Source organism: Chanodichthys erythropterus, chromosome 12 (assembly GCF_024489055.1).
Source record: "Chanodichthys erythropterus isolate Z2021 chromosome 12, ASM2448905v1, whole genome shotgun sequence".
NCBI classification, from domain to species: Eukaryota; Metazoa; Chordata; class Actinopteri; order Cypriniformes; family Xenocyprididae; genus Chanodichthys; species Chanodichthys erythropterus.
In genome coordinates this window covers 27,172,272-27,197,478 of record NC_090232.1, presented here as the reverse complement: position 1 = coordinate 27,197,478, position 25,207 = coordinate 27,172,272, and the positions used below count along the sequence as shown (strand labels likewise).

The window sequence follows — 25,207 nt, the reverse complement described above, 5'->3', positions numbered from 1 at the left end:
TCCCCACAAGCCATTTGTTGAAGTTTTGCAGTTCAATTTCCCGAAATTGTCTTTGTACTTGTTTAAACTAGATTTGAGGGTATATCTTAACCCTCTCTCACAATAGTGTCTATTGTTGTTATTACTACTTATATTACTAGCTATCAAGATGTGATTAATCACAGAGCAGATTGGACTTAGCCCTTACCTGTATTACATACAGTATGTCAAAATTGCTCAGCAGCAGAAATGTTTTGAAAAGCTAATGCAAAGATGATTCAAGAGCAACATGCTTGTGGCTTGCTAACAAGATAAAGAAGCAATCTCATCCTAGCATCCTTTTAGTGCAAAAACTGCTTAGCTTAGCCATTAGCCATGTTGTTATAGGAGAAGGAATGAGTTTTATTTACCAGTGTAACAATCCCTTCTGACCAGCAGCTGGCTAGGGACTCATTTATCCCTGTTCTGTTTACACAGAGTGCACAAATGCTGATGTACGCACATGCTATTCATCCTTTCAGTCCTTCTTCGAGCTGCCAGTGGTTGAGCTGGCCAAGCAAATATGAAAGTCCTTCAGGAGTCTGTATGAGGTGTTTGGATTGATGTGTGGCAGCTATAAGTGCATGGATAGTATTTCTTCTGGAACAGAATGGGGCATTATGAATATTGGGAATTACGTTACGGTATTTTTCAAAAGATCAGGGAACAAATTGGTTTGTCATTATATGACCCCTTTGAACTAGTACTGAAATTATAGGCAGCCTGACACAGGTGTCTGTATGCATTAATATTACAATTCCCTTGAGTGCTTTGCTGGATCCAAGCTGTGTGTGTTTGTGTGATGTATGGGCAAGTTTTCTCTTTGGAGTGTGCAATGGAGACTGCGTCAGCAAATCTGTCAGTTTTTGAGAGGAAGGCAGTTATTTTTCATAACCCATTTCTTCTGAACTAGCACAGTTGAGCCCCAGTCCTTTCCTTCAAACCACTGCAGATGCAATAGACTGCCTTACTCCTCTCTGTCCCACCTGCATTCATTTCTCTTCAGCATCATACCTATGTCACTGCTTTTGTCCTTTAAAGCTAGTCATATCACTGTATTCAGTTTTTTAGGGCTGAGTGATCTTTTTATCATTTATCGATAAATATAGACTATATTAATTATTTTTGAAAAAAGGCACATAAGAACTTCATTGAATGTTTTTGAGTTAAAATGAATCAAGTTTTGAATTCACTGATAAAAAGTTTGAACTGATTTACAGAAATTATTAAATCTTGCCAACTTAAAAAAAATATTTTCTGCTGAAGTTAAAATAGACGTTATTAAAATATCTTAACATGCTAATACTCAAAAGTTTTATTAGTCATATTTGTATTTGTTTTACTAATATTGTTTAATATATGATGCCACATAAAAACTTTTCATCATCACTTAAAAACTAATTTTTTTAATGCACTGACACAAACCATTCGAATTGATTCACAGAAATTAGTCAAACCTAGCAATTTTTGTAAAAAAAGAAAAAAAAAGAAACACTATTAAAATTAACATGCTCATACTTCAAAGTTTTATTAGCCATATATTTTTATTAATTCTTTTGATAAAAAATGACAATGACTTCAGTCTTCAAATTATTTGAGTAATTATGTAGAAACTAATCATTGTTTTTTTTCATTTATTTTATGACACAAACCATTTGAACTGATTCACAGAAATGAATCAAACTTAGTTTTTGCTACTGAAGTTTAAATAAAAGACTATTAAAATATCTTAAAATGCTCATACAAGTTAATTATATATATAAAAACAGGAAATTTTCATTCAGTTAACATTTTTGAGGTATGCTGCAAACTAACCTTTGAATTCACTGAGATGAACCATTTGAACTAATTCACAGACCTGAATCAAACTGAACAACTATAACATTCTTTTGTTACTGAAGTTTAAATAGGCGTTATATGCCAGCCCTTTTCAGTCTAGGGGTAATGGCATGGCAGTAACAAAATTTTGGAGAGAGAGAGCGCACAGGAACCTCGTCTCCCACCCCAGTAACACACATCCAGAACGAATGAGCTTTATATGATATTTATTAAATCAAAAATAAAAGATGAAGGGAAGAACATAAGCTTCAGGAGGGGTCAAAGGCCAACATAAAACGTTTCTAACTCAATTTTAATCATAACTTAACTATACATAACCAAAAAGAAAGTAAATTACAAATGAACTTTCCAATCTTCCTGACTACAAATAACCAGTAGAAAAGCAATTTCAAACAAAAAAAAGGCACCCACCTCCCTATAGGTTTACTTAAAAGAAAATCTTAAATTCTGAAGAAAACAAAGCCTACAAGTCTTCAACTACATTCACAGCAGCGCCAATGGTTAGCAGTTATCTGGGGCAAGAGAAAGCCCATGTGACCAGCTACAGCCTGCAACCCTCTCCCCTTGTTGTGAAACAGTGCTGGCTTTATATGCTGGCTTTCTCTTGGTTGCAGCCAATCAGTGGCTCTGAGGTAAATGGGCAGCCAATCAGCCACAGGTGAACCCAATTACCTCCCTCAGAATGGTAGCCGCAGACATGAAAGAAAAACAAAAAGAAAGAAAAACAAACACAAAAGCACACAGAACAATTAACAAATAAAATAAAATCTCCAAATGTAACATATGAAACGCTATTAAAATATCTTAACATGCTCATATTTTCAATTACCTAGTTACGTGAAATTAGACTTTAGGAAATTGAAAGTGCAAGTATTTGTGATATTCACAATTCTCTACTGGAGATTCACACTGCCCTCTGTACGTCTCCTTTCACAGATTTGGTTACCATGGAGAACAGTATTCACCAAAGAAGGGGGTGGCTGGCACACTTTCACTTAGAGAACAGTAGAGAATGAACAGTACTTACACCCATCTAAATCTACACATACACAATGCTCCTCATCCCTTTCTCTCTCTTTCCCTATGTGCTGACCTCAGGTCTGCAGTTAAATTAAATTATGCTTGCTTATTATTATTACTATTATTTTATTTTTTAATCAGGTCTTCTGATACTTAGTTTCTAGTGATCTCCCTGCACAAAAATCCTATTGCTATATGCTATTCAGGAATACAGTGAAACCACTGTTCTCTCTCTCTCTCTCTCTCTCTCTCTCTCTCTCTATGTCTCGTAATAATAGCCAGGTCTTAGTGGCCTACATTTTAAAATGTTTTTTTTTGTTTTGTTTTGTTTTTTTATTCATCTTCTCCTCAGTTCTCTAGTTGGGAAATGGGCTCTAGAATCAAGCCTTTGCAAGATGAGAAGCTTTAATGGCTTTAACTGCCCTGGATATTGTTGTGAACTGGCCTTTGGAGAAAAAAAAATAAAATGGAGAGAAAGTGAATCCTCCATTGTGCGTGTGGCTTGAATTCGATCTAATTCAAGGATTAAAGCCTTGGATTATTTTACCCATCCTCGACTGCACAAAACTAGTGTTGAGTAATCCAGTCATCTACACATCTAGTCTTATATGAAGCATATTAACATTTATGTGTCTTTCAGGTGTTTATTTTCTCTGTTCCTACTCAAACTCTTCTGATCATGATCTGCCAAACCAGATTCTTACCTATACAATTGAATTACTTTCTGTATAGCAATAAGAACACGTCATATATTTTTTATTGAAATACTAGAGCTCTTTGGTCCCTCTTTTCAAGATCAATGTGATCAGTGGTAGTTTCCCCATTGGATTGAGGGGAAGAGCATGGCAGCATTGCCTCATCAATGGATTGAATAATGGTGAAGGGCTAGCAATAGTGCAGTGGGATTAGCAGGGATTGCTAATCCTTCCTGAGAGTGTTTCTCTGGCTGGCTGACAGCTGTGGCCCTCTGCACATCTGATTTACCTCAGATTATGCTGGAGTCGTGCCAACTGGATCCAATCAGGCCATGATGCTCTCTCTTCCCCTCTCTCTCACCCTCCCTCATATCCATCCTGTCCTAGAACAGCCTCGCTCCTCTTTAAGATCAGGTCAACACTGAAATGCGACGCATTTGTCGGCAAGGTTTCTTGGACTGGCGATTCTTTGAAGAATTTGTATTGGATTTTCATGGAGTTGACGATTGACCCTGTGAGAGGGGAGCTGTTATCAGGGAGGATGCTGCCATGTGAGTACAGGTGTTTGTGGCATAGAATAGAATAAGTCAAACTATTCTCATTCGAACTTTAATGAAATATCAAATCTCTGTTGTAACATCACAAAACTGATTTTTATTGCTTAAATTAAGCATTTATGGCCGTTTCTGTTGTGAAACATCCTGTTTTTGTATATGAGCTCTTGCTTTCATAACCAGTTTGCGATTATCGAGCGCTAAAGATGACTACAACATTACAGGCTTTTGGGGGGGGTATCTGCTTTTCTGTTCTCATGTCATTCATCCAACTGATAAAACATGCAGTGTCGGTTGCAGGGTGTCCATGTGATTTACACAGTTTGTATTTCACAGACCTTTGGCTTCCTTTCTTGTTCTTGAGGATAAGAGCCACAGCAGCCTTCATGTACTGCAATAGGCTTGGATTTACTGTCATTCTGAGGGTGCTTTAAGAGCCTAATGCTAGATCAATAGATTGGACCTCTGTGCTTTTAAAGCCATGAACTTGTTGTCAATGCAAGAGCTGTTCATTTGATTTAGCATTCCTGCTAATCATGTCAGATCAGGCCGATCTAGTTGGCTGGCTAAAAAAAAAGTGTGAGAGAAGCAGAGTGTAAGAGAGAGGGTGGGAGAAATATGGGTAGAGGAAGTGAAGAAATATGGTGTCGGCTGAGGTATTTTAGGCAGCCTCAGCCATCCATCTCATGAATGAACCATTACAGGGCTCAATAATATAGGGCTTCATTGGGGAAAAGGCAAGAGATAGGAGGTAGCAGATTGACAAATATGAGACTGATGATATAATAACTTTTGCATTTGCATTACAAAAATCTATCCAGATGAAGAAAAAGGATGGCTGATTTCTTTTAATTCCTATTCAGAAGATACTCCATTGTAATACACACACACACACACACACACACACACACACACACACACACACACACACACACACACACACACACACACACACACACACACAGCAAAACCAAGTGATAGTAAAACAAACTTTGATAAAACTTAACAGAACCCTGAAAAAAGGTGCATCTATGCCTTAAAACAAACAGTCCAACAGTGGAGGGTGGGAGAAGGCTCTGGAGCAAAGGGTAGGCAACCAGGACAGGCAGGGCCAGGGAGGAGAAGGTGGGAGCAGCCAGGGTGAAACCCCCAGCAGAAGGGACATGATGCAGGCCCACTGCGGAAACAAGGGAGGGGAGAGCCATGGGGAGCCATGGGGAGTTGGCTGCTGGACCCAGGGAGATGACTGACCAACGACATTGGTACTAGAGGGCAGGGCAGAGCCAGAGCAACAGGCGTCCGAGGTAAGGGAGACTGAGGCAAAGGCAGAGTGACTGAGGACCAAGGCTGGAGCCAGAGGGGAGGTAGGGCCCAACGGAGTCGTAGGGGTGGAGGGACGAGCTGTGGGTAAAGGACCAGAAGTCCATGGTGCAAGCTGACCAAGACTGACCAAGGTGGAGCCTAGAGAACAACAGTTAAAGGTGGAGCTGAGGGAGGGAAGAGCCGACTGCTCGAATGGGCTAGGAGGAGTGTCGGACGCAAAGGTCCTAAGTGGAGCTACTGGGTCAATCATCATGGGCTGAGCTGGCAAACACTCTAACCAAGGCGAATCAATGATGAGAGGAAGCCGAAAGGAAAGAGGAAAGGTAGTGCAGGCAGGGCTGAAAGACTGGACAATACAGGTCGGGGTGAACAGACTGTCATGAGAGGATGACACAAAACATTCAGGACCGCCTTTTTGGATGACGTGGAACAGGTAGGAAACTCATGGACAGCTTTCTTGGCCTACACAGAACAGGCAGACATGAAACCGGAGGAGGAGGTGGGATAGGGAGGCAGGGCAGGAACACAAACTCAGGAAAATTTTAACTGTGAGCAGGAACAGGCTCGATGCAGGGAACAGTAAGGGGCAAGATGTACTCACTTTCAGAGTTAATCAGTAATTCGCCAGCCACGGATGAGGGACTGGGGCATTCCCTCTAAAACTCTGTCAGTATATCCATGGACACGAGCGATGTAGCCAGCTCACACACCTGGTCACATGATCGGTTGGGCTCGGGCGCTGGGACAATTCAGGGCTCAGTCCTTGATGATGGTGCACTAATCGTGGCATGCTCAGCTCTGCGTCTGTGGTGGGCACAAGCATCATCATCACTGGGCTGGTGGCTGGGGCTGGTGTGTCGATCTCCTCCTTGCTCTCAAAGATCGTAAATGGGGAACCCTTGTAGAGAAGGACCCAATGTCTCTGGACAGGCATGCCCAGAAATCACACACAGGCATCGTAATGGACCAAATGTTGTAAGTCCAAGAATGCCTGCGTGTGTGCCTCCTGGGACTGGTTCCCCTGCAAGAGCAGAAGGATTCTGACTGCTGCTAAATCTTTAAGAGGTCTGTTCTTGTGTCATGTTTTTTTTTTTTTTTTTGCAGCAGCAGCAGCAGCAGGATGCAAAAATAAAAAAGCTGTATTTAAGCACAGCAGTCTTTTATAATCAAAAACAAAACACTCTAGGACACCTTTCTCCAAAACATGAACGGAACAACCAACCAAGTAATGATGAGAACTGACAAAGGACTGAACAAAACAGAGCTTAAACAGACCAAACTAATCAATCAGTAACCAAGGAGACAAACCAAGAGCGGGAACAAGGGAACAGTAAACAGCAAAACCAACTCATAGTAAAACAAACACTCATAAAACATAACAGAACCCTTACATGTCAGGTATATATATATATATATATATATATATATATATATATATATATATATACACACAAACAAAAATGTTATGCTTTAAAAAGTTAATAAAGACATTCGAAAAGAAATACATATGAATCGAGTGGTTTAATCCAAGTCTTCTGAATAGAAACAATTGCTTTGTATGATAAACAGATTTAGTCTACACTCAAAAAAAAAAAAAAAAAAAAAAAATGCTGGGTTAAAAACAACCTAAGTTGAGTTGAAAATTGACTTGGGTTGTTTTAATCTTTTATATCGCAGCTCATATTTACACCTGCTCAACATTGTCAGTTCCTATTCCTTCCTTAAAATTGCTAGTTTGAATTTATGCTGGCTAAATATAGCTAACAGAAGTCCATTGTTTGATGTGTTTTAGAGTGTGAATGTGTGTATGTACTGTATGTAAATACTATTATGTGTTTATGTATATATGTCTGTCTCTCTGTCTTATTTTAAATGTCTTCAAAAAACTGTAAAAGAAAAACATGATTCAATTCAAGTATTAGCTGTACTGTACATCTTGATAATTTTCAATGATCATCAGTCGCTGCCTCCCTTAATAACACTTCTATTTGTCTATGCAGGTGATGTGGGTATGTAACCTGTGCAGGAAACAGCAGGAAATTCTAACTAAATCAGGAGAATGGTTTTCATCAGGGCCTGGGGCTAGGCCTCTTAGTGTTGGCGCTCCCCTCAGTGGTTCCGAGTTGGAGAAGGACAGAAAGTTGCGCTCCAGATCCCAGGCTCCGGGCACTAACAACACTCTGCCACCCAACATTGGTCCTGGTGACCCCCCCAAGGGAGCAGATATGATGCCCACCTTACGCTCCCGCAGTGAACCACCACGAGAAAAGTAGGCCGAAAAATTTTACACACATTCCAATTCTAAGATATATCTCAGGGACCTTACTAATCAAAATGAAGTATGCAGTGCTGCAGTGCTGCAGTGCATATTTACTGGTGGCACTCAACTGACAATAGATAACTGTTGGGTATTGTGTCAACTAGGCATGGGTCACAATGGTCGATTTGTTGCCTCTTGGGAAAGATTTATTATTTATTTTTATTTAGTATAGCTTCATGGTAAAACCACAGTAAAATTACCATCCCTACAGCCATACCAGTGGTGCCAAGGTATGGCAGACTCTAACGTCATGCAGTCTTAGTCCCTCTGCTTGACAGTCCCACTTTCAAGTACTTCACACAACCTTTTCTAGTACTTCAAAGTTCGAAAGTCTGAATATTATCCAATTAATTGTTGGTTTTAATGTGATGGGCAAAAACATTTTTTTGTTCATCCTTTAAGGATTGTCCTCATTTGTAAAACTAAAAATTTTGCAATGTAGGAACAGTAAGACGATGAAAAACAAAAACTTTTGTTTTAAAATCTAAAAAGACATTAAATTGCCACTATAGCCAGCAGAATACTGACCAAAAATCACTATTATAACATTTAAAAATATATATATATATATATTTTTTTTTTTTTTTTTATGGAAGTGTAGGAAAAGTCACAAAGTCTCATGAAAAACAAAAACTTTTATTCAAATTGTGAATGAAATTAGATAGCGAGGAAAGGGTGCTTTCTTTATAATCACTGAAGCTGTCAGTTCAGTGCAAGCTCATTGTATGCGAAACCAGCAATTAATTATTTAATTAATCAATTAATCTGTCAAAACTGCACAATGAATTTTTTATTTACATTTTGTTTGCTATAATGAGAGGATTTATGCGCTTGCAGAACTTGGATGGATTTTCACTACCGGTAACTAACACCTCTGATTGGTCATTAAGTTTCAGCTGAAATCCCTGTGATTGACTACAATAGGCAAAATCACTTTGTAAATAAACAATTTGACAGTGCTCTTGAACTTGACACGAATATAGCCAGATCTTTACTTTTCTGTTTTATTTAACAATACAAATTATATGTTACATGTAGTAATGTAACTGTTAATAACTGCAATATAACTGCAATAAAAATAAAAAACTCGCATTGACCTAACTAAGCAGCCAAGGTATGCAGCCACCATGCCCTGCCATACCCAACTGATGCTCCTGAGCCACACATATATTTTTGGCTGTTGTGTCACACCTTGTTCCGTATGTTGAGCATCTTGTGCTACTGCAGGGGTGTCCAAACCTACTCCTGGTGGGCCACTGTCCTGCAGAATTTTAGCTCTATCCTCAGGTTAACACACCTTGACCCAGCTAATCAAGGTCTTCAGACTGACTAGAAACTTCCAGGCAAGTGTGTTGGGCACTTTGGAGCTAAACTCTGCAGGATGTTGGCCCTCCATGAGTTTGGACACCCCTGTGTTACTGTATGAGTAGTGCAGTTTTGGAAACACTTTACAATAAGGTTAAATTCGGTTTAAGTTTAGTTGTATATCGCTTTACACAATACATATTGTTTCAAAGCAGCTTTACAAAAAATGCTTGTTTCAGTGTTACAATTTAGTAAGTATCCTGTTATCAGCCAGAGATGAGTGTATCAAAGTAATGTCCATATTGCAGTAATATACAATATAGTGCATGTTATGTTGTTAGTTAATGTATTAAACATAGAATAGTTAGAAGTCAGTTAAACTAACACAACAAATGTGTTAGACAACTTGTGCTTGTAATATAAGGATACTATTACACTATTAGGAAAATATTTAAGTTTTTACGTGTCGATCTAAAGTTGCTGTCATCAGAAATCTTCGCAAAGGCTGAATCCAAAATGGAGCTGGCTCAGTCTTCAGTTTCTCTGGGATAGATATTCCTAGGTAGAAACAGGGAAACAAACGGTTCAATTTATTAACCATAGCTGCATTAAAATTCACGCATTAAATATCATGAACTAGCTATGAAAAATATTTTTATATTTTTATATACTAATAGTATTTTTAACATTTAAATTTAGTTAAAAAGAAAGTTCATCTAAAAGATGAAAATTCTCTCATAGTTTATTCACACATGTCGTTACAAACCCATAAGACTTTTGTTCATCTCTGGAACACAAATGATGATATAATTGACACGATCAGTTACTTATTTTTAAGATGACATGTCAAAATCTAAGTATTTGCAGGGTTATGTGAAATCAATAGTTATACAGGCTTCTTTAAGATAGATCAGTCCACTAGTCATTGGGTTCCCACTTTCCAGAACTAAATTTACAAAATATGTGGTGTTACATATTCCTACTGTCAACATACAATTTGTTCTATTTTAAGCTGGACATTTCAACAAAATCTGTTGACCTGTTTTCAACTGGCAGTATGTGGACTGCAGCTCCTGCCTTATAATCTCTTTAAAAGATGACGTGTGTTTCTTGTCTTCCTATCAGATGCATATTCAGCTAAATCCTTTCTTGCATTTGAATTCCCAAAACTTGTGTTGAGCTATGTATTATTTAAATAACTACTATTGTAGCAGTTGTAAATGTAGCAGTTGTAAATGAAAACTGGACGTGGTACTTGGAAATTCCACATACTATAATTTAAAGTCTTCTCTACTTTCTCTACTGTCTAATCAATAATAGGAAGAGACCTGTGTCCCTGCACGAGCAGAATGGAAAGGTGATTGGACGTGGAGAGAGAAGGCGGGGACCAGCCAGGTTGTCATCCCAGGCCTCTGAAGATCGAGCTCCAGGTGAGAAGCGAGACATCAGACGACTGGAGAAAGGCCACTCACAGGAATACGCAGAGGATGATCCTACCCATCCTGAGCGGCGAAGGAGGCAAGAGGAGGAAGAGCGAGAGCGACAAAGACGAGAAGAAGAATATCAGACCCGTTACCGCAGTGACCCGAACCTAGCCCGCTACCCTGTTAAACCACAGAAGGAGGAACAGGAAATGCGCATGCATGCCAAAGTGTCCAAAATGCGTCAGGAGCGCCATCACAGCGACTTAGCCATCAATGAAGTGGGATTGATCCAAGATGGAGGTGAGGCTGCTGGAAATCGAATTAGCAGGCAACGAGTAGCTAACAACGACGACCGCAAGGCCCTTTTAGAGAACCATAGAGCATATTCTATGGACAGGACCGTGGGGGGTGGTGTTGGGATACAAGGATCCATCGCTAAACAGGGCCACTGTAGCCCTCACATGGGCCCTGCAGGGCCCCCAGACCTCAGGGACGGACAAGACTGGGGCCCAAAGGGGCATCTGGAACCTGGGTCCGCAGCTTTTCTGCACAGGGCTAAGCGAGAAAAAGCAGCAGAAATCATGCGTAAAGATTCATCTCTCAGCTCGGACCAATCAGAGTCGTTACGGCCACCTCCACCAAGAGCTTATAGACCCAAACGAGGCCTCAACAAAAGGCAGATGTCCATCAGTAGCTCGGAAGAAGAAGGTGGCTCCACGCCTGAATACACCAGCTGTGAGGATGTGGAGATTGAAAGTGTTAGTGAAAAAGGTAAGTGCATGACATTTGATGTATTGTCAAATTGAAGCCACAAATTAACTAAAAAGTATTTCACTACAAAAAAAATAAAAAAATCTCATTTACATAATATAGTAAATCTGGCAATAAATTATAATTTATTTGAAATACATTTTTCTGTATATATTTTAACAATCATAGCAGCAGTAAGTTTAAACAGACTGATTGTGTGTATTTGTGTGTGTGACGCTGTTTTTATTACATAGCACTGACACCATTTTACATGAGGTTATTAAACTAGCAGGTTTTCTAAACTAACATAATGAATGTTGCTTTTTTCTGGCATGTAATATTGTCCTAAAAAAAAAAAGGAGGACTAATTTAATCTTGGTGAATTTCTCTCTTACTTGTTTTAGTATGTACAGTACACACTATTGCTCAATAGTTTGGGGTCAGTAAGATTGATAGTTTGGAAAGAAATTAATGCATTTATTCACCAAGAATAAATTAAATCCATTAAATTGATTAAAAGTGACTGTAAATTTATTTTTCAAATGAATGCTGTTCTTTTGAACTTTCTATTTTTCACAAATAATAGTCAGCACAATTGTTTTCAATAATAGGAAATGTTAGAATGCATAGTAGAATGAATAATGGCTGCTGAAAATTCAGATTTTTTAATTTTATAAAAATAAGGAATAATTCAGATTAATCCAAATGGATTTATAGCATTTGGAACCAAACTCTTCATATATCGTAACACTTTTGCATAAATTTTCACATCAAGACTATAGATAGGATACATCATTGTCCATGATAATGATCAGTCCTGAGCCTTTTGTAAAATAAAACACTGCTGATTCATGCAGTGAAGCTGCATTTGTTTATTTGGAAATTTTTTAGGGCACCAGATTTGGGAATTAGGTCAGCAGCTCTCTCACATAAAACCGCTGAGTGACTGACTGGCTGCGTCATTCCTGGGATGCAGCATGTTCCATTGGGGACTTTTTCATATTCATCCTTGGGTAACCCATTCCAGCACTGAGTGCAATTATGATTTGGGTCTGCCCATTATTCTTCTGAGCTGCAAGGCCACATGGTTTTGAAAGTCCCTGGCATGATTGATCAATCTGTAATTTGGTCAAATTACAATTTTGTACAAATATTATTTGATTGTATGCATTTAGGATACAAAAAGCTAGCTGAGAAATGCATCAGGATCCACTGTCATTTTCATCGCAGAATGCAATTAAGTCTATGCAATTAAGAATGCAATCACAGTACATAATTTGATATTTAATAGAAATTATATTGTGGTGGAAATGTTTATGTGTTTTAAGAGAGTTTATTTTAAGTTTAACTTGAAAACCACTCTGAAACTACCATATGCAAACATAATGTCCCCTGTTGGAGCCATGGCCTGATAGTAAACATGCTCCGACATGGGTAATTTCCCAATCTCATCTTACCATCTTCTCTCTATCACCTCCTTTCAGCTTCTCCTATGCTGTCTTAAAAAGGCAAAATACAGTAACTATGCCAAAACTGGAACTGAGAAAAAAGGTTTTTGATTGAATTTACTGATTTGATGCCAATTTTCACACTCTGAATTAGAGCATAACTAAGCCGCTCTTGTTTCTGTCACAGGACAGAAACCCAACATGAGTCATAATAGGGCAGCACAATTAATTGTGATCATGATTTATGCTTCTCTTGATTAATTTATTGTTTATCCTGAAATCTTACATAATAAGTCTCCACAAGCTATCATGACTGGGGTTTCCAGATGTCAAGAGTTTTCAACCATGCACACACATTCCCTTTCAAAAGCTTCTTTCTATGCTGCGCTGCTCAGCGCTATGGGAACACCTTTGTGTGTGCAAACACGGCAAGAAACTTGGCATAACTTGGCAACCTCTGGCGGTGACATCATTGGAATGCACGCTCGTCAGAGGTTATAATTAGATGTGTAACAGGTGCGCCTTAAGGTTTCTTTGTCTTCAGAGACTGTACTGTGTGTGTGTGTGTGCTCTCTGTCTCTCACTCTTTGTCAGGAGTTAGATTTCAACTGATAATGTGCAGAAATTTCTCTGTGTGTGCGTATGAGAGAAAAAGAAAATTAGCGTCATTCAAGGTAAGCAGTGTGTGTCTCCGTGTTCACGGATCATGCCTGAATAAGACACACACCAATTTTTCCTTGTGTGTCTGGGGGAAGAGCATGCTGCCGTTGTGTTGTAGCATGGCGATTGTGAGCAATGTGAATTGTTCACAGTTAAAGTGCTTCACGCTCACCTTACTTATTTGTGTGCCGGCACCTACAATGAGGTTGTGGGGCTTGCATGTCGATCTGCCAGACTCCAAAGCGCACCCTGGTGCCTCTTCGTCTCAGGTGGAGGACAGTGAATCTCTTGTTTCTGGCATGGATATCGAGTTCGCCACCTCCAAGCTTTCCTCCTGTGATGATAAAGAGCAAGAGGAACTACTCTAGGTAAGTGGCCAGATTACAACTAGACTAGCCACAAAAATAATACACTCCGAGACACTCTAAATTAGAGGACAGATTTCTGACGGGTGGCCAGGAGGAGGAAACCTCAACGATGGTCTCTCCCCTTCTCCTCAGTGACGAACTATCTCTTTCATGGGGGAAAACCTTATACTGTACATTGTGTGTCTTTGCAGCATCGACATATTTGACTATTGTGGATGCAAAGGCATGTGGTTATACGATTAAGCCTCAGGCTGAAGAGACGCTTGCAGGTTATCTCTCGCCAGGCTTACCTGCTGAACGATTTGAGTGTGGTTGGTACTATCGACGAAGGCTGGTACTATCATTCTCTGTGCTTCGTTGAGCCATCTCTCTCCGTGTGACTAAACAGACGGTCCGTGCCATCTGCCGTTCCATGGGTACGTTAGTCACCACAGAGACATCTGTGACTTAATCTAACAGGCATCAAAGACAGAGAAAGAGTGTTTCTGCTTGATGCCCCTCTCTCACCTTCCGGGCTGTTTGGCGACTCGGTCAACACAGTAGTCAACAGATTCCTGAAGGTGAAGAGGCACAAGGAAGCTTTCATGCAGTTTCTTCCTCGCTGCACTCAAGGGTAGAGGCACCCTCACAAAACCACTGTAGCATCTCCGTCACCTCCAGGGAAATGTTGAATGTTGTTCTGTTGCTTCCTGTTATCACCCAGGATACAGAACATTCAACATCCCCCCCTAAAGGAAGTATTGAAATTGATATCCCTTTCAAAGACCTTTGCAGTGTGGAAGCTCTGCCGGGTATCTCTCCTTCTTTAGAGAATACAGTTTGCTCATTGCCCTCTGCGTTTCAACGCCATGGTCCCCACTACTGTGAAACCGGAGCAGGTGCATCTGCAGTCACAAGAGCTGCAATCTCTTCTGGGCAAAGGGGCCACACAGTCAGTACTTTCTGGTTCCCAAAAAAATGGGGGATTGTGTCCGATTTTAGATCTTCACAGCTTGAACTGTTCCCTCAGAACTTTCAAGTTCAAGATGCGAACTATCAAGATGATTGTCACAAATCTAACATCATGATTGTTTCGTCACAATCGATCTCAAGGACACGAATTTCATATAGATATACTGCCACACACAGGTTCCTGAGGTTTGCTTTTGGGGGCGAAGCTTACCAATATCAGATTCTTCTATTCGGTCTAGCCTTATCACCCCGCACATACACAAAATGCATGGATGCAGCTCTGGCTCTGCAGTGACTCCTGCACATGACAAGACCATTCAAAACACCCTGAGCAACATCAGGCTAGGTCAGGACATTAATGTTCATCATTATCAGAGAATTTTAGATTTCATGGCAGCTGCATCCACGGTGATCCCTATAGGGCTCAAAGCCAGGGGATTTCATCCAAGGGCCAATCTCCAAAGGCAAATAAGGGTTAAGCGCCGCTGGCTATGTACCCTCTCTATGTGTCTCAGACCCAGTTTCCTCGCCTTGGGTGCCACTCTAGGTGCATCTTGTCATCGTAAAATGCTAACGACAGACGCTTCCGTGCTGTCTAAACAGGCTAGCACAGCAGATTCTGCTTTGGGCTCAGGACAAGTTCCCTGTCCCTCAGGGTGTTTTATATCCCTGGATATGTTTAATGTGGGAGCAGATTTACTGTCCAGACAGACTGTGCTGAACAGGGAATGGAAACTCCACCCTGAGGTAGTGAAACAAATCTGGGAAAGATTCTACGAAGCAGAGGTGGACCTCTTCGCCTCTCAAGAGACAGGGCAATGTCCCTTCTACCCCCTCTCTCTGATTCACCCAGCCCCCTGGGGTCTGGACCCAATGCTGCATATATGGCCCCCTTCATGTTTGGCCCCTGAAAGGTACCAACTGAGGGATACTGGGCTTTCAGCTGATGTCATAGAGACCATTCTCAGTGCTAGGGCTCCCTCCACAAGAAGGATCTATGCCACTAAATGGGATGTCTTTGAAAGGTGGTGTACTGCACGGCATGCAGACCCAGTCCACTGCCAGATTGTTTCAGTGCTGGAGTTTCTGCAGGAAAAAGCAGGCACATGCCCCATCACTCTCACGGTTTTTGTGGCTCGTTAGAGATCATTAGTGAGTGAGTGATTGCATGTGTTCTACCTGGCACCGCCTCTATACTTATAGTGATGCTGTGTGTTTTAGTTACTAAGAAACTAAAACACACAGATGTGCGCTACTGTCAGTGTGTGTTATGTAGCCGAGCAGTTCAGAATGGCAACTAACTTACCTGTACAATAAGTTGTTTAAAACATGCATTCATACGATGAATACTGAGCATCCAGATGGTATAATCAAACATATCTTGTGAAGTGCTCTCGGAGTATGCATTTCTTTGTCATTAACTGTTGGATACGGAGTGTAAAGATGGACTTCAAAGATCCTGTTGTTCCTTTTATAGGCCATGACCATCGACTAGTCGACATCATGCTTAAAGCATCATGGCAGAGCATTAAAGTTGACTAGTCGATTAGTCGGTGCAACCCCTACGTTAAACTTTTAAAGTCAGTGTCTGACAAGCTTCTGACCCTTAAGTTGGTTTTCCTCATGCTTATAACTTCACTGAAAATAATTGTGGATTTACAGGCTCTGCCGACCTCTCCATCCTGCTTAGACTTTGCCCTGGGAATGGTGAAAGCTATTTTGCATTCTCATCCTGACTACCTACCTAAGGTTCCATTCTTGACCGTGCATCCAGTCACTCTTGAAGCATTCTGTCCTCCCATGTTCACTATGCAGGAGCAGGAGAGACTTCACCAACTGTGTCCAGTCCATGCTCTTCAGACCTATGACCGCCAAACTAGCCAGTGGTGTAAGTCAGAGCAACTATTCGTTTACTATGGGGGTCGAAACAGGGGGGCGGCCACCACCAAGCAAACATTGTCACATTGAGTCAGGGATGCTATTGCTCTAGCCTATGAAGAACGTGGGCAAGCTTCGCCTCTAAGTATTAGGGTTCATTCTACCAGAAGGGCTGCTTCCTTCCAAGCCTTGGCAAGGCCCCCCCTCCCCTACAGCCAATATGTGATGCAGCAGGCTGGTCCTCTCCACATACATTCATGTAATTTTATAATTTGGAAGGTCCATGTTACTCCAGCTCACACATCCTTCAGTCAACATCCCGAGCTCATATCTGAGACCTATTGTGTGCTTTTGAGCACACACTACAAAACTGTAAGCTGACAAAACACTGAAAACTCTGAAGAAAAAAACACTGATACACATGTATATTGGAGTTTATCGATCTCCATTGTGATATTCAGCTCAAATGAATGATGTGTAATACAGTGAGTCTGTGTTCCTTCACAAGGCTGCTTGTGCTGTTTGCTGCAACTAAATCTGTAAGCAAACCTTCTCAGTGACGAACTGTATTAAATCCAAACGTGGATCTCGACTATAATGTTTGTGATTCTGGTTGCTGAATAAATGTACATATGCAACCTCTGTGCTACAATGCAAAGTTGTTTTTGTTGTTTTAATAGAAAAACATGAACATAATTTAAATAATTTCTTAAATTAATATGAGTAATTTCACTGTTTCTTAAGGTTTTGCCAGTTGTCATATTGTTAAGAGTGTGTTAATGCATATGATAAATATAATGAATCAAGAATCTAGAAGAGTTAAAATAAACTCTGCATATGAGTTCTATGATCTCTACATATGTGCTTATGTGAAAGTATAATAATTCTTATTAAATTTAAAAAATGTCTCAAATGCAAATAATCATGATTAATAATTGTGATTAGAATTTTTGAGCAAAATAATGACTGTAATTGTTTTACAATTTTCATGCAGTTCATGAGTTCTAACTCATAACAAGTTTTGGTCCCACTTTATATTAAGTGGCCTTAACTACTATGTTCTCACATCAAAAAATAAGTACAATGTACTTATTGGGTTCATATTGAATTGCAAAACACTTTTGCTGCTTTTGAGGTGGGATACGGGTAAGGTTAGGGACAGGTTTGGTGGTATGGGTAGGTTTAAAGGTAGGGGTAAGTTGTAAGGGATGGGTCAACAGTGTAATTATAAATGTAATTACAGAAATTAATTACAGATGTAATTACATGCAGGTGTTTTTAAAATATAAGTACAATGTAAAAAGATGTATGTACACAATAAGTGCATTGTATCAAATTATTAATTTAAATGTAAGTACATAGTAGTTAAGGCCACTTAATATAAAGTGGGACCCACGTTTTTATTAATATTGCCTGACAAAGTATCATTTAGTTACTGTTTTGCTTTTGTAACGCAATTTATTTGGCATTGAGTTTTTAAAGGTAGATGCAGAGCTAATGTGACTTCATTTTTAATAACTAGGGCAAGCATATACTAGATGAAAGCTTATAATGTCAGTGATTGCCAAAGGAATAGCCCATGTCTTATTCAGTATGTGCAGAGGGTGTTCTTGGGTGCTGCATGGTATATTTGTATGACAGTTTTATGAATGCAATTAAGATGATCAAATGAAACTATAACATTTTACACTAGACTATATATTATCTTGTTTAGAGTTTGGCATTTTAAACATCTTTCAATTTTGTTGTTGAAGGCTAAAAATTCTCTGTGATATGCCACCCTTAAAGGTGCCATCGAACATTTTTTTACAAGATGTAATATAAGTCTAAGGTGTCCCTTGAATGTGTCTGTGAAGTTTTAGCTCAAAATACCCCATAGATTTTTTTTATTAATTTTTTTTTAACTGCCTATTTTCGAGGCATAATTAGAAATGTGCTGATTCATGCTGCGGCCCCTTTAAATTCTCGTGCTCTCCGCCCACGGAGCTCGCGCTTGCCTTGAACAGCATAAACAAAGTTCACACAGCTAATATAACTCTCAAAATGGATCTTTACAGAGTGTTCGTCATGCATGCTGCATGCATACATTGGATTATGTGAGTATTGTATTTATTTGGATGTTTAGATCTGATTCTGAATGAGTTTGATAGTCCTCCGTGGCTAACGGCTAATGCTACACTATTGGAGAGATTTAAAGAATGAAGTTGTGTTTATGAATTATACAGACTGCAAGTGTTTAAAAATTAAAATAGTGACGGCTCTTGTCTCTGTGAATACAGTAAGAAACGATGGTAACTTTAACCACATTTAAAAGTACATTAGCAAACATGCTAACGAAACATTTAAAAAGACAGTTTACAAATATCACTAAAAATATCATGATATCATGGATCATGTCAGTTATTATTGCTCCATCTGCCATTTTTCGCTGTTGTTCTTGCTTGCTTACCTAGTCTGATGATTCAGCTGTTCACAGATCCAGACGTTACTGGCTGCCCTTGTGTAATGCCATGAACATGGGCTGGCATATGCAAATATTGGGGGCGTACACCCCGACTGTTACGTAACAGTCTGTGTTATGTTGAGATTCGCCTGTTCTTCGGAGGTCTTTTAAACAAATGAGATTTATACAAGAAGGAGGAAACAATGGAGTTTGAGACTCACTGTATGTCTTTTCCATGTACTGAACTCTTGTTATTTAACTATGCCGAGGTAAATTCAATTTTTATTTCTAGGGCACCTTTAAGTCAACTCTATAGCATTAGTGAATCTGTATGAGACTATCATCAAATACATTTGTGTATATAATGGGATAATTCCCAGTAACACCTATAATAAGGTGTCATTTGTTAACATTATTTAATGCATTAACTAACATGAACTAACAATGAGCAATACATTTGTTACAGTATTTATTAATCTTTGTTAATGTTTGTTAAAAAAAATACAGTCATTGTTTGTTCATATTAGTTCACACAGTGCACTAACTAATATAAAGAATTATTTTAATCATGCATTAGTAAATGCTAAAATTAACATTAACAAAGATTAATAAAAAAAATATGTAGAAGTATTGTTCATTCTTAGTTCATGTTAATTAAAGAAGTTAACTAATGTTAACTAATGAAACCTTAATGCAAAATGTTACCAAATTCCCTCTTCATGTATGGTAAATGTCAAATGCCGAGCTTCATTAAACCACCACGTGTTTTGATTAGGGCTGTCAAAATTACACATGCGATTTATTCCATATGACTTCAGCAATATGATTGACAGGCAGAGAGAGATAAATAAAATACTTCTTTGTACATTGAATATTATATACACATAAATTTGCTCCAAATTTAGTTTGACAGCCTTAGTATTATTGTTTATTATTTGCTTTGTGTGAGGCCTGAAGAATGATTGAAGATCAAACTTATTTGGATCTGAACTTTAAGCTAGCAAAGACACATGGTAACACTTTATTTTGATGGTCCCTTTTGAACATTCTGTTGATTATAAGTAACTTTGCAACTATGTGTTAACTAACTCTCATTAGAGTATTAATAGGCTGTCTTTTTAATATCTTCTAATACTTTATTGTGATGTTCCCCCATTCTACTGTCTATAAGTAACTTTGCAAGTACGTGTCAGCTTATTCTAACCCTAACCCTACCTGTCTACTAATACTCTACTAACACTCTAAAGAGAGTTAGTAGACACGTAGGTGTAATGTTACTTATAGTCAACAGAATGTGTTAAAGGGACCATAAAAATAAAGTGAAACCAGACCCATATATCTCAGAATTCAAGAGACTAATTTCTCACAAAGCAGTGAGAAATTACTGTAACTATTGGCACTCTAGCAGTTGCACTGCATGCATTTTGCTGAAGAACATTGGTTTGGTTGTACTTTGGCTCTGAATTTATCTTGACTATGCAGATAAATATAAAGAGACCAATATTATCCTACTGCTCATAAAATAGTCACTTCTAGGCTTAAGAAATATAACCAGTTTAGATGGCAATGATCTTTGGCTGACTAGCTGAAGACATTACTGTAGCTTTACCCATTTATAGACATAGCACTTAATTGAAAATAAATTCCAGCACAGCACTACAACAAACCATAATGAAATGACTCTTCACAATTGATAATGCTTTACAATGAATTCTGTTTGAGAACATGGCAATTTATCTGTTCAATAAAATACCTTACTCACCTGTTGAGTAATAAAAACACCATCTTTTCTTTGCTTTTAGAACATTTCAAATCCCTCAGCTCTAGACATCTCTGAAAAGCCAAGCCAATGTTGACTCTCATTTTATTACGAGCACTGTTGCATTCTCTTTTTGCCAGAAGACTCTCCTCTATTCAGCGTTCTTTTAAAATTCCCCATAGGTTCAAGATTTAGCGTGTTTCTTTCCTGTCTGCTTTTCTCACTTGTTGTGACAACTAACCTATGCCACTCCCACAATACACACATCAAATTAGCCAGAGTAAATGTTCTCTATTTATGGATATGACAAAGTGTACGCAATCATAAAGTATGTACGCAAATATGATGTATGTACGAAATTTCCTGTGAAAACATTCTTTCAGGTCTAAAATATAAACATGTATAACAGGCGTATCATAGTGAATCAGGGTAAGACGAAAACACATTTTGGAAGAAGGACTGAGGATGTATTGACTTTAAATTTGATCATTTTGAACAAAAAAGTTACATGGTGTACCGTTAATTAAAACTAAAACCATAAAAATGCTTCTACAACTGCTACACATTGATTAATTACTGTTTATAATGTCCATTATAATGTCAATTTTAATTTTGCAGGTGACTGGGACTGTCATCCTCTGGATCCCACTGTGTGGCATGTAAGTATTTCAATTTGATGTCAATCATATATAGCAAACATGTATCAGTGGAAATGGGCGTAATAGCAGACACATAAGTGGTTTGATTATAGCATATTTCTGTAGATGAACTATATGAATATATGTCATCACATGTATTTTCCACATTAATGGGTCTGAAAAAGCATTGTTCGTTTCCTCACAGCATCCAGTGAGCTGGCAGCCATCCAAAGAGGGAGATCATTTGATTGGCCGCATCACTTTAAGTAAGCGTTCTACCATGCCACGAGAAGCCGGTTCCCTACTGGGTCTGAAGGTGAGCTTGTCAATGACAGTTTACACCAGCTAATAACATTGTCTGTGTCTTGCACTTGAAGGGTTGTACTACACTAAAGGTGTGGTCACTTTTACCATTGCTCATTGAAATTTAGCTGGTGAAAGAAGCAGGGCTGGTTGTGACCGAGTATGACGAATTTTTTTTTAAATTGCTTTGGCGCAATTTTCACAAGCAAGTGATACATTTTCAGAACTCTTAGTACTAATATCACAACAGATCATCAAAAGTGCACTTTTTCAAACATTTCAGCATAATTGTGCTAGTTCAATACACAAAATCACAAAGTATTCTTTTCACTACACAAAATAAGTGTTTCATATAAATGTTTAATTCACAGTTACTGCCTTTCATAAAGCTCGTACTATCGAACTTTTGATTTTCATCTCTTCTCGTTCAGTTTAATACATTTGTCTATTTTTTAATCCAACTGAACTCAATAAGATATTAAGACAAAGTTTCTATGAAGATTGTTTGCCATTTCCAATATGGATAAACAAATGTAATGAACTCTTTTTACATAAGTGATTTATCTTGATGATAACCACTAAGTTCAAAGTGTGTGCACTCCCGTGTACACTACCGTTCAAAAGTTTGGGGTCAGTAAGATTTTTTAATGTTTTAAAAGAAGTATCTTCTGCTCACCAAGCCTGCATTTATTTGATTAAAGATACAAACAAAAACAGTAATATTGTGAAATATTATTCCAATTTAAAACAGCTGTTTTCTATGTCAGTATACAGTAAAGTGTAATTTATTCCTGTGATCAAAGCTGAATTTTCAGCATCATTACTTCAGTCTTCAGTGTCACATGATCCTTCAGAAATCAGTCTAATATGATGATTTGATGCTCAAGAAACATTCATTATTATTATCAATGTTGAAAACTGTTGTGTACACATTTTTTTTTCAATGAATAGAAAGATCAAAAGAACAGCATTTATTTAAAATAGAATATTTTCTAACATTATAATTGTCTTTACTGTAACTTTTGATCAGTTTAACTCATCCTTGATGAATAAAAGTATTGATTATTTTTATTTCTATCCCCCAAAAATAAAGTTAAAATTCTTACTGACCCCAAACTTTTGAACGGTAGTGTTTAATGTTACAAAAGATTTAGATTTCAGACAAATGCTGTTCTTTTGATCTTTCTATTCATCATAGCATTATTAAATAAAAATGTAAATATATGTTTTCAACATTGATAATAATAATGAATGTTTCTTGAGCATCAAATCATCATATTAGACTGATTTCTGAAGGATCATGTGACACTGAAGACTGGAGTAATGATGCTGAAAATTCAGCTTTGATCACAGGAATAAATTACACTTTACTGTATACTGACATAGAAAACAGCTGTTTTAAATTGGAATAATATTTCACAACATTACTGTTTTTGTTTGCATCTTCAATCAAATAAATGCAGGCTTGGTGAGCAGAAGATACTTCTTTTAAAACATTAAAAAATCTTACTGACCCCAAACTTTTGAACAGTAGTGTAGTATGTGTGTGTGAGTTTGTAAGTGTGTACAGGTTTATATTACATTGTGGGAACCAAATGGTACCCATAATGATAGTAAAACATAGTAAAACCTGAAATCACCTACATTATGTGGACCAGCCAGCAATCCCTATGGGGGCAATGGATTAATAAACATACTAAATTATGTTTTTTTGAAAATGGAGTAGGGTTAGTGTAGGGGATAGAATATACAGTTTGTACAGTATAAAACCCATTATGCCTATGGAGTCTGTGTGACAGAGAGATTTGGAATTTGTTAACATATAGAGCAGGATAGAGTACAAGGGAGAGAGACTGTAACATCAGATTGATCAAAGATGCATCAGAAGAAGGGAGACAGATGGCATCAAATACAGCATTTTACATTACAGTATGTATGCCGTGATACTGTAAACAGATTGCCATGGTAGATACTGCCACATTACTGTAACTCACCCTTATAAATGTCAACTACGGTATATATTCAGCCATGTGACATAGTGATAACATTTACTATATTGGCAGCAAACTCTGTTCTAGCACAAAACCTCATGAACATTTCATAACTTCATCACACCTTTTGATAACACACTGGATCTATACTGTAGTTGACCTTTACAGATGAAGCATAAGTTACAGTGTGGTATACTGTAATGAAAAATGCTGTATTTGATGCCATCTGTCTCTCTTCTTCTGATGCATCTCTGATCAATCTGATGTTACACATTCATTGGCAGCTTCCTCTCCCTTGTACTCTATCCTGCTTTGTGTTCACAAATTGCAAATCTCTCTCTCTCTCTCTCTCTTTCTTACATGTGGTTATCCATATCGGAATTTGCAAACAAGAAACTATGTCTATAGATACAATATCTATAAAAATCCAAAGAGATGCACAATCCAGCACATATTCTTCCTCCTCTCCCTCGCCCAGACATTCTCTCTCTCTCTCTCTCTCTCTGCACCTCTGTGTTGTTCTTCATCCACACTGAACAAAACCAATTCAAAGAGTCGTATTTTACTCTATGTCCATATAATGAATAAAACATCAACAGCTGACTATGCCTCCAGCTGAGATTGGAATCTGCTAGGTTTTGAAAGAATGACTAGCTGTGTTAAAAGTGTGATCAGTTTGTACTAAGTTTTGTACTAAGGGTTTTGAAAATGCTCATCTTGTGAAAATAGTACCAAAACGAATAATAATAATAATAATAATAATAATAATAAACTGTAATATGGGAATAATGATAATGAAATAAACATCCAAAGCTATTCTGTCAGCTAGAAAATGAACCAATTCTAAATAACTGCTTTTCATACAGCTTTTTATGGAACATTTTATAAAATTGAAGTGTAGGGTTATTCAAAACTAGCTGATAAACAAAGCCATGAAGAGATATAATCATCTGTACAATCTTATTCAAAAGTATTTTTTTTTTTTTTTTTTTTTTTTTTTTTTACTGTTCTTGTTCTGGTGTTTTCATACAGTCTGTATTCCTGATATTTTTATTTCCTTATTTTACGTTTACTTACATAATTCTAAACACATTTTTTTCTTTTGTTTTGTCATCCCTGGTAAATGATTGGATATTTTGTTATCCTATTTATGCATTTGGCAGACATTTTATCCAAAATCACGCCAGTTTCACACCGGACGCTTAAGCAGAACGTAAACAACACATAGTGCCATGCTTTACAAAAGGTCTATGTAAAGAAGCTGAAGGACAGTACTTAGTTTGTTATTGCAAATTGTGAGTAAACATGGTTGACTCTGTCATCTGTCCTGTCCAGGTGGTTGGTGGGAAAATGACGGAGTCAGGGAGACTGGGGGCCTTTATCACCAAAGTAAAGAAAGGAAGTTTGGCTGACATTGTAGGCCATTTACGAGCAGGTAATGGTTATTTAAATTTGGCTAACTATGTAAGATAACTATTTAAGATTTTAAAATATTTTTGACCATAGCTTTATGGATGTCT

At 38.1% G+C, this 25,207-nt stretch overlaps 1 protein-coding gene across 5 annotated transcripts in view; it reads left to right on the top strand.

Moving 5' to 3' along the window:
* Positions 1-25,207, top strand: part of rims1b (regulating synaptic membrane exocytosis 1b) — a 106,839-nt gene that overhangs the window by 35,179 nt on the left and 46,453 nt on the right. For all 5 annotated transcript variants that reach the window (XM_067402377.1, XM_067402378.1, XM_067402376.1 and 2 more), the window contains exons 3-7: positions 7,450-7,718; positions 10,395-11,269; positions 21,374-21,414; positions 21,599-21,709; positions 25,023-25,122. In XM_067402377.1, coding sequence (XP_067258478.1) covers positions 7,450-7,718; positions 10,395-11,269; positions 21,374-21,414; positions 21,599-21,709; positions 25,023-25,122 — 1,396 coding nt within the window. The remainder of the gene's footprint in view (positions 1-7,449; positions 7,719-10,394; positions 11,270-21,373; positions 21,415-21,598; positions 21,710-25,022; positions 25,123-25,207) is intronic.